The following is a 10,732-nucleotide window of genomic DNA, read 5'->3' as shown; positions in this document are numbered from 1 at the left end:
ATGGTAACTTACACGCCTGACGACGTTGAAAGCGACACTATGAACAGTCCCAACATGGAAGATGATCTTGCAGCGATGGTTGAGTCCATGAGGACTCGAATGGCCGAAATGGAACGGGAGCTACAGAATGTTCGACCAGCTCAGCGGACCTCACCACCCCGAAGCGAACCAACACCTTCAACAACTGACTCCCTTAGGCGTCCTAGGCCTAAGATTGGAGACACTGAACCATACGACAACTCTGACCGAAGCCTCTACCCACAGTTCATCAGTAAATTGCGTGCGAAACTAAACATCGACAAGGATGCAATCGGCAGTGCTTATGATCGCATCTGGTATGCTTTCAGTCGACTAACCGGCTCTGCTGCAGCCCAGGTCCTCCCCTGGATGGACCACTACGCTGGAGATATGGATACTGTCACAGAACAGACCTTAAAAGACTTTCTGAATCACCTTGACTTCAATTTTAAGGACCGTAACCTCCGTGAACGAGCCGTCCGTGCCCTAGGGAACCTAAAGCAAGCCAACAAGCCTTTCGCCACCTTACTCAATGAATTCAACCGACTGCTCATGGAAGCTGGAGGTTACGATTGGGATAATGAGGTCAAGCGGTCTTACCTTGACAATGCATTGAATCATGAAATGAACGACCGATTGGTCACCGTTGAAAAGAAGGAAAACTTTTCAGAATATGTTGTTCAACTCCAGCTCATTGCGGACCGCATGGAGAAGAATGCCAGCCGATCACGGACCCTACAGCATAACAATGCTAACCGTCGGGCCAATAATCCCAACCCATCAAGCTTCAACACCAACCCGGCACCACCAGTGACCACCCCACAAGGCGACCAAATGGACTGGACACCCACTATCTCCCGCCACCGTCCGCGACAGACTGCCAAATGGGTCCCCAGTGAGGAAATAAATGCAAGGAAGGAGCAGAACCTCTGTATTCGCTGTGGGGCATCAGGCCATTTCATAAGCAAATGCCCGTACAATGCACCCCAACGCACACACGTTTCAAAGACCCAGGTTGCTCCAAAGTTGGAGAATGATGAAGATGAGAGGAGCCCCAGAGAAACACAGTTGGGAAAAGAATAGCTCCTGCGAAAAGTCTCTCGCAGGAGCGTCACAAACAGTTGATGGATCTACCTACGTGGCGACCGGCCCCAACAGCTCAGATAGACCTTCAGAAGGAGTGGAACGACTTCCGAAAAAGAGTCAAGTTTGACAGACCTGAATTCAGAGTATCTGCATTAGTCAATGGAGAACAGGTCAGCAGAACTTTAGTGGACACCGGTTGTACTACATATGGTATGGTTTCTGAGAATTTTACCCGAAAACATCAACTGGAGCGTGTGACCATCAAACCACGAGCTATCGATGACTACAAGGGCCCAACAGATGATTGTATAAAGGAAGTAGCGAAAATCTCATTGAACGTGGGGGAAACCACCAAAACACTGCATGGCTGTATGTCGTTCCTAAACTGGGTAGGGGACTCGACATGATTTTAGGCCTCGCATGGATAGACGACCAACAAGTGTTTATCGACCCGAATGGCCCGAAATTGCGCTTCACCAATGGCATTGTTGTTAGCAGCATGGAAGATCAACCACGAATGGATATCCAGCCCATTGGGGCGAACGCTTTTGCACTATGGAACCGACAAAAGAAAAAGGACAGCAGTGTACAGATTTTCGCCGCAAGTTTAAAGGATATTGAGAAAGCATTACGACCCAAATTGCCGACAGACCCCCGCACCAAACTACCACCTCATTACCATAAATTCCTATCAGTATTTGACCGGAAGGAAGCTGACAAGCAACCACCACATCGAGGACCAAACATCGACCATAAGATTGAACTCAATAAGAATGCTGATGGAACGACCCCTGAACCTCCATGGGGCCCCCTTTATAATATGTCAAGGGATGAACTGCTCGTGCTACGGAAGACATTGACAGAGTTGTTGGAAAAGAACTTCATACGTGTTAGCAATTCGCCTGCTGCAGCACCCGTATTGCTTGTCAAGAAACCTGGTGGAGGCTTGCGATTTTGTGTTGACTACCGAGCACTGAACGCCATTACAAAGAAGGACCGCTACCCCCTACCACTAATTAATGAAACATTGGAAAGAATTGGGAAAGCAAAATGGTTCACCAAGTTGGATGTTATTGCTGCTTTTCACAAGATTCGTGTCGCTGCCGGCGATGAATGGTTGACTGCATTCCGAACTCGATTTGGGCTGTTTGAATGGCTTGTAACACCATTTGGACTAGCCAATGCACCGAGCACCTTCCAACGCTATGTCAATTGGGTCCTACGAGATTTCCTAGATGAATTCGCTTCTGCTTACCTCGATGACATCTTGATATTTACAGATGGGACATTGCCAGAGCATCAAGAGCATGTCCGCAAAGTATTAGGCCGTCTCCAAGAGGCCGGCTTACAGATTGATATTGATAAATGCGAATTTGAAGTGAAGTCAACAAAATATTTAGGATTCATTATTGAGGCAGGAAAAGGTGTCAGCATGGATCCAGCAAAGGTTGAAGCAATCATGAACTGGGCTGCCCCTACCACTGTGAAAGGTGTCAGGTCATTTTTGGGATTTGCGAACTTCTACAGACGTTTCATCCGAAACTATTCTGAACTTACAACTCCACTAACAGCGTTGACTCAAAAAGATAAACCCTTTGTGTGGGATGATAAATGCGAAGAAAGCTTCCAACAGTTAAAAAGGATGTTTACAACGGCACCGATCCTCATGCAATTTGATCCAGACCGCGAGACTGTCGTTGAGACTGACTCATCAGGGTGGGCCACTGGTGGCGTACTTTCACAGTATGATGATGATGGTGTATTACGACCTTGTGCGTACTTTTCCAAGAAAAACACTCCTGCAGAGTGCAACTACCAGATTCATGACAAGGAACTTTTGGCGATCATCAACGCATTGAAAGAGTGGGAATCAGAGCTCATATCAGTGGTAAATTTCCAGATACTGACAGACCATCGCAATCTCCGTTATTTTACTACCATGAGACGACTGAATGAGAGACAGATGAGATGGGCAGATCTATTGAGCCGATATGACTTCACACTTCATTACCGACCAGGGAAGCTCGCAGGGCGCCCTGATGCACTGTCTCGACGAGAGCAGGATGTTCCTGCATTGGGTGATGAACGGCTAAAGCATCGCGAACAACGACTATTCGATCCTGAGATCCTCAAGGACGGACCAGTTGAAGGAAGCAGCAAAAGAGGACTAGTTGAAGAACCCCATCCTATCAATGTGTCCCGGATCCTTCTAGCACCAGTCGGCACGGAGCCCTATAACAGCGAGCCAAGCACACCTCAAGGATATGAACAGGCGAACGAACCTACCAACCTCAATAGTGAGCAACCATCGTTGGAAGAACTACTGGATATGACTCTTGATGAGCATTGGGCTCGGGTAGAGCCACTAGATGAAAAGTACGGTCGTATACGAGAAGCAGTGCAAGTGGGAGCACCTCAATTCCCATGTGAACTGGGGATCAAAGCCTCAATCTCAGAATGCTCAATTGAACTGAACAACCGCTTGTGCTACCGAGGCCGGCGATGGGTCCCTGACATTGAATCTCTGAGGACAAGGTTGCTACAAGAAACACATGACTCAGTACTTACAGGCCATCCAGGGAGGAGCGCAATGTATGCTATCCTGGCACGAAGGGTCTACTGGCCTGCAATCTCTGAGGATGTCAGACGATTTGTACGGAACTGTGACAAATGCAGTGCCAACAATGTATGGAGAGACCGCCGACAAGGCCTACTGAAGCCTCTACCAATTCCAGACCGAAAATGGAGATATATTGCAATTGACTTCATCGAGAAGTTACCAACTTCAAATGGTTATGAAAACATCATGGTTATTGTCGATCGCCTTGGAAAAGGTGTCATCCCCATACCCTGTGAGAAGATCGACACCTACACAGTAGCACAGAAGCTTATTCAGAGTTTCATTGGCTATCATGGCATTCCAGCCAGTATTGTATCAGACAGAGGAAGACAATTCACCAATGAGATGTGGAAGCGTTTTTGTGAGCTACTGGGAATCAAACGACAATTATCAACTGCCTACCACGCTGAAACCGATGGCCAAACTGAGCGAATGAATGCTACTATTGAACTATTCTTGCGCTCATTCTGTGATCACACACAATCGAACTGGGCGTCATTGCTACCAATGGCACAGCTTGCAATATGCAGCCGGGATGCTGCCTCCACAGGTGTCAGTCCATTCTTCCTTGACCACGGCTACCACGTCGATCCCTTTCAGTTAGAAGAGGATGTTGAAATCAACCTTTCAGCACCAGACCTGGGCACCATGCGTGAACGAGGTGAACGAATTGCAGCCAAGCTAAGGGGAGCTCTTGACATCGCCACAACAGAACTTGCTGTCGCCCAACAGAAACAAGAAGACTATGCCAATCGTCGAAGAGATGTCGCCCCTGAATACCAGGTTGGGCAGAAAGTCTGGCTTGACCTGCGCAATATACAAACAGAACGCCCTAGCAAGAAACTGGGAAGCAGGCAGGCAAAATTTACTGTGTTGGAAAAGATTGGATCCCACGCCTACCGCCTCAACACACCAGGCACAATCCACAACGTGTTTCATACAGCGCTCCTCCGCCCAGCGGCAATGGATCCCTTCCCTAGCCAACGGAAAGATGACTACCAACCTCCTGCAGAAATGATCAATGGGAATGAAGAATATATGGTCGAACGAATACTAGATGAGCGTTTTCGACGGTGGGGACGAGGCGAAAGACATGAGTTTTTAGTCAAATACATTGGCTGGCAGGAACCGGAATGGAACGATGCGAGGAACATGGAGGATACCATAGCATTGGATGACTGGGAAACCTACAAAACGATGAATGGGATTGTTGTCCAATCGGCCTTGAGTATACCAAATGAGCCACCCCACGCCGGGGGGCGATCGCGGAGGCGACGAGGAAGGGGGGTAATGTAACGGGCTAGGCCCGAAAGGCACCTCGAACCATAAATGGTTCTCGATTGAAGCTATTCACAAGAGCGTGCCGAAGTCAGGTGATCGTAGATCACCTGATCACGAGTATATAAATCCACCGCCAGCGTGTCTTTCTTTCTTTCTTTCCTTTCCCCAACGAGTTCTTTTGTACATATCTATATATTAGATAGCAAGGCTTCGGCCCATTACAGTTGTGGTTGTGGTTGTGGTTGGGGTTGGGTGTGGGAATGAAGATGTAGTTTGGTTTGCACATTTTCTTTGCTTGTTGATTGTGATGTTGGTAGTTGTCACCTAATCATTTGGTGATGTGATGAGTGAGTGAGGTGAGGTGAGAAGGTGTTTAGTAGGCATATATCTGCTTGGATATCAGCGCACAATTCTGATATCACCACCGGCAAGGCAACCGTTCATACATAGCAAAGGACCTCTAGGAAGCGGCAGTTCGGGGATAGGATTGATATTTGCAGCTGTGCTTTTAGTTCCACGTATAATCTGAATACCAAAAAACCAATGAGAGTGCATTATTCTCCCAACCAAACTAGTACAACCCTTCCGGATCCAACCTGTTGATATCAAACCCCGTATTATACCCATTGAACAACCAATAGTAACAAAGGAAAGACAGAATAAGGGTGCCTTGTTGAAACTCCCAGAGCTAGAGCCCAACACACAATCGTGCCGAGGTCTGTTATCGGCTCTGGCCTTAATAAAGCAAACTAGCCTTCCAAACCACCCATGCGGCTTCTGCCACGGCAATGGTGATGCCGATGCTGCTTCAGTGGTAGCTTTGGAAATCGAAGTAGCAGGAGTCGCCATAGTGGCAGGTAAAGTAGTAGTAGGAGGAGCGGCCTCGGGGTATGAATGCTTAGGCGGCAAGCGTTGTCGTTCTTGGATGTGGAGGATGTTTTCGGCAGACGTAATCCAGTCCATGGCGAGGCGGTATTTTTGGTAGTTGGTAGTCGATAGCTGTGAACTGTAGATGATCCAAATGGTTGAAGGTGAGATAGAAGAGGGAGAGGAAGAGGTTCTTATGGGGTAAACGGGTTTTGAATACTCTGTCTGTGTAGTAATAGTAGGGTTAATATCTTTGTCACCGTCAAGGATGCGTGAATGTCTGGACGTCTGGGATTCTAGTCATGTCTCAGGTAGAATACCAGTAGTAAAGGAAAAGAAACCAAGAAGGCGGAATTCTATATCATCTAATTCAGGAATGAAGCTATTTGACTGACTCCTGACCAACTGTCGATATCGTGTCCCTTCGCAGCACCATCAACAATTGGTTGCACTGCCCGTTTCCAACAAGGGTTTTAAAGACCAGCCGTGCGTATCATACCACGGCAACGCTGAATTTGATGCTGCTTTGGCGTTAGTGGTAGCAGTAGAGCTTGAAGCAGTAGTAGCAGTTGAAGTGGTAGTACCAGCACTAGTGCCAGTACCAGGAGCTGAAGAAGCCCAATGGTGCGAAGCACGTTGATGTTCCTGCATACGGAGCAGGTCCTCGACGGAGGTGATCCAGTCCATGGCCATATGTTCTGTGGTGCGAGTAGAACTTTTATCTGTAGATGCGAGTGATGCTTGTTTGTTGAATGAGAGGGAATTCTGGGAAGATTTGGCCCTTGTGTCCGCGACGATAGGCAGAAATTGTCCTTGACTCTGCCCTGGTATCTGATCTTTCTGGTCATGTTATTTGCAGATGTTTGCCTGATATGATGATATCAAGTTTACGATTCCTATATCTATCTGCGAGACATAATTGACAAGTCTCTTCGGTACTCAGTACTACTACAACTTCATCTTCACTCAAAATACATACATTCAAACGCATCACGACGCCGGACTAGGCGGCACCTTCCCATCCGTCCAATTAACAGCCCTACTTCCCAACTCAAACTCCAACTTGCCACCACTTTCAAAAACATCACTCCAATCCACCCAACTCCTCCTCCACCTCTCCCCATTAACCTTCAATCCCTGCACATAAACCTTCTCCCCATCACCATCGGCATCGCCGCCCCTCGCAGTAACTTCTAACGTCTTCCCGTCCCCCAAATCAACAGCAAGAGACTCGAACCACGGCGCGTGGATCAGGAAAGTCGTCTGTCCGGTTATCGGGTACAGACCAATCATGTTCCAGAGCAGCCAGGATTGCATGGCGCCGGTGTCGGAGTTTCCGGGAAGGCCGGATTTGCCAGTTGAGTAGTGTTCTTTGGCGATGCGGCGGGAGCGGAGTGTTGAGAGGTCGGGGCGGGAGATGTAGTGATAGAGGTAGGGGATGTTGAACATTCTTCTTTATTAGCAAGAGCCAAGTGGAGGGTGTAGCATCTGGGGAAGGGACGTACGGTTCATTAGTAGGATCAAAAATCATCCCCGAGTCAGAGCCATCAGCGCCTGGCGTGAACATGGTGTCTAGTCGGTTGAGCACGGTTTGGCGTCCGCCCATTAGCTCGATCATGTGTTTCATATCGTGCACGGCGGCCCAGGTGTATGCCCATGAGCTTGCCTCGTAATACGGGTCGCTCCAGTATCCGCTGTCATTGAGGGGATCCGTTTCGATAAATCCCGACGAGTTACGCGGGACCACGAACCCCTTGAACCCCAATGAAGTCTGGCCAGAGTTGAAATGATTCCGCCAGTTGCGGGATCGATTCAAGTACTTCTCCGCATCATCGCTCTTTCCCAACCCAGAAGCAACCTGGTACAGTCCAAAGTCGTTGCATGAATACTCCACCGCACGCGTAACAGCCCGACTATACTTCGGCGTGATATACCCCAACGCCTTCCAATCCGGCAACGCCCCTCTCCCTTCTTTAGTCGAGGAGTCGGGCGCCATGGAATCAACGGGTTCGTTTGCCGGCGTAACCTCCGCGTCCTTCAGCATGGCCCTGTACCCATCTTCCCAGTCTACCGCGCCACGGACACCTTTCACGTAAGCATCAGCGAGGATATTGTCTGCGTTGGAACCACCTTGTGTGCGGCCGTTGTAGTTTGACGAGCGAGCGTCGGGAAGGTAGCCTTCGTAGCGGTAGATGTCAATTAGAGAGCGGATTTGTTCTTCGTAGGCGGTTGGTTGGAGGATTTGGAGGAGAGAGGTTGTGCAGCGGAAGAGGTCCTGCCTATATCAGTACAGCCCTAATAGATCATCAAAGGAAAGGAAGATATACCCAAAAGGTAAAAATATCTTGGTAGTATGGCTCGTTAGAAGTCCAGTTGGGATTTTCGCCTGTTTGGTTCGTTGGGATCAAGTGCATGAAGTATAGCGATGTGTAGAGCAACTGCAGGCTTGTTGAATTGGTGTTTGTCGTGGTAATTTTGTTGAGCACTTTGGTGTTCCATTTGGATTTGGTGTCTTGGACGACTGTATCGAAGTTTGTTTTTGCTGGGATCTCGTCCTGGACATTGCGACAGGCTTTGGCGGTTGAGATCCAGGAGATGCCTACTCGTGAAGTCACCTCTGACTCGTTGAAAGAGAACACAGCACCAACGCGCTTCGATGTAGATGCTGACGATGCGGTCCCGCTGGGTTGCTCGGTGCTGCCATCTTTGTCTGTTCCAACGTAGGTCTTGTTGCTGGTAATCGTTGTATCGAAGTAACCACCTGATCAGTTAGCCAACATCAGCAGACATGAGAAGGAGGATGACACACAGAAGTAAATCGCCCAGTCAGGCGAAAGATTCCACCCGTTATCATAAACCCCCGAGCCCTCGTAATGCCCATCCGCAAAAACAGTGATATTCCCACCCTTATAACCCTGCCCAAGCCCCTGTCCCCGAAACGACGGCAAAACATGCGCCACATCAACCAGCACATTATTCCCCTGACTCCCCTCAGGAAAACCATATCGGTACATCCCCGCATGCGCCGAGGCCCCAAGCTCCACACTAACCCCCTCACCCGTCTTCGCCTTATAGTATCCCAACTCAGCCTGATCATCACCATCCCTTTCCACGGTCAAATTCGACAACGGATCCTTGATGGTCTTCCCCACCAGAGGCAGCTGCGCGACGGTTCCGTACTTAGGTGCCCCGCCGGTCCCCTGCTCATGCATCATGCTGAAGCCCGAGAAGTTGCCTGTGGATAGGTAGCCGGAGTAGGCGTCGGATTTGGCGTCGTAGAGGTCCGGCCCTAGTTTGACCATGCCGAAGGGGCGGGCGACGCCGGGGAAGTTGTTGCCGCCGCTTTCGGAGCCCATGCTAATGCATGTTAGTCCTGTACTATCATGGAGACATGGGGTGGGTGTTGGGAGGAAGCCTTACAAGGGGTCCACGTGGGAAGTTAGGTCGGCTGCGGCAGCCCATGTCATTGGAAATAAGGCCAATGTAGAGATCATACTTTTGTAGGCCATGATGGGCGGCTTGTCAGGTGTCAGTCAGCTGTATGCAGTTTAAGGGGGTTCTCAGTCTTACAATAATACAGCTGCAACCCGGCCAGACAGCTCCAGATCGTTGACAAGCTGAAGACCGGATAAACTACGAAAATACCGAAAGAAATTAAAAAGCATAAATAAAAATCAACGGGGATGAGCGAAATAAGGCTAATAGATAGCGTGGAGGCGATGAGGCGGGATCAGCGAGTTTCACGCCAAAAACGAAGGATTTGAAGGATTCATAACAAACAGAACTGGATTCAATTGGACCGGATGATACTCGGATGTATACGAATATTTTGGCCCCAATGAATAAATATGAACATGCATCGCAATCTGGTGTCAACTTCGCCGGATGTTTTGGGCGTGCATCCGGAAATGCGGTGTCTATACGGAGGACACAACTGGCCTCGTATTCATGTCTATGTGGACTGACAGGGCTGAGTAGTTGGAACAAGGTGCATAGCCATCTTTGATACGGATTCTGGTTAAGATTATCAGGGGTAACTATAATTGGTTATATTTTGCATGGCTATTGTGCAAATAACCCAGAAATATATTATCGTGCTCCAGTGGTTTGCATTGAGCAGAGATGATCAATACGACAGCCATGTCGTCGCGCATTCTGGTGTCTGTCTTTGAGTTCTAATATGGGAGCTGCAATTAACACAAGTCATTGGGCTCCCGATGATTGTTATCAAAGATCGCGCAACAATGTTAATTTCCCGAGTTCTAGAGCTTTAGTAGTACTCTGACTGAAAACGCTTGCTTTTAATCGTGCCTTGTATTCCTCTATCTTTGAGGATTAATTATGATAGTACTAGAAAGGCGATCAGCATTGTAGCAATACTTAGGCTCTCGAGGCTAGTAACTTGCAAGGCATTCTGGCTAGAAGAGCCCTGACTCTGCTACCAGCCAGGCTGAAATATTAAGACGCAAGTCATAGATGACTTGCCTTGCGAAGTCCGGATAGGATGATACCTGGGACCCGGGTCAGCTTCCCTTTCTTTTCTCATTTCGGAACAGTATATTTTCAACAGTTTCATGAGGCACCAGTATGCGTTTGCTTGCGGTGATATCAGACTTACCATCACTGTACTAGGCAAAAAAATCTATACAACAGAACGAGTGACCGAAAAGAGCAGATATCCAGACAGAACTTGGTCTCCTTGTCCGACATATACATATTATACCTACCGTAGAGAATATGAAAACCACTCGATCCCCAAGAAGCAACTCTTCCGAAAAAAACTCTCTCTCGAATTAGTTTCTAGCTATAACCCACGTCTCTGATCGTCACCATTAAACTAACATTACTCTAACAGCCAAG

The 10,732-nt window shown here is 48.4% G+C and overlaps 2 protein-coding genes across 2 annotated transcripts; one reads left to right on the top strand and one right to left on the bottom strand.

The window, feature by feature from the left end:
* Positions 1-1,101, top strand: ACHE_21261A (uncharacterized protein; the record flags this gene model as incomplete). Its single annotated transcript, XM_043275325.1, has 1 exon — positions 1-1,101. One exon carries the CDS (start codon positions 1-3, stop codon positions 1,099-1,101), a length of 1,101 nt encoding a protein of 366 aa, XP_043134325.1.
* A 5,761-nt stretch (positions 1,102-6,862) lies between these two features.
* Positions 6,863-9,381, bottom strand: ACHE_21260S (uncharacterized protein; the record flags this gene model as incomplete). The annotated part of the gene is made up of 5 exons (XM_043275324.1): positions 6,863-7,322; positions 7,378-8,147; positions 8,200-8,633; positions 8,682-9,229; positions 9,293-9,381. The coding sequence occupies 5 exons, from the start codon at positions 9,379-9,381 to the stop codon at positions 6,863-6,865; spliced, it is 2,301 nt and encodes a 766-aa protein (XP_043134324.1).
* Between the last annotated feature and the right edge of the window lie 1,351 nt (positions 9,382-10,732).

This window comes from Aspergillus chevalieri, chromosome 2 (genome assembly GCF_016861735.1).
Source record: "Aspergillus chevalieri M1 DNA, chromosome 2, nearly complete sequence".
NCBI classification, from domain to species: domain Eukaryota; kingdom Fungi; phylum Ascomycota; class Eurotiomycetes; order Eurotiales; family Aspergillaceae; genus Aspergillus; species Aspergillus chevalieri.
This window is presented reverse-complemented; position numbering and strand designations above follow the sequence as displayed.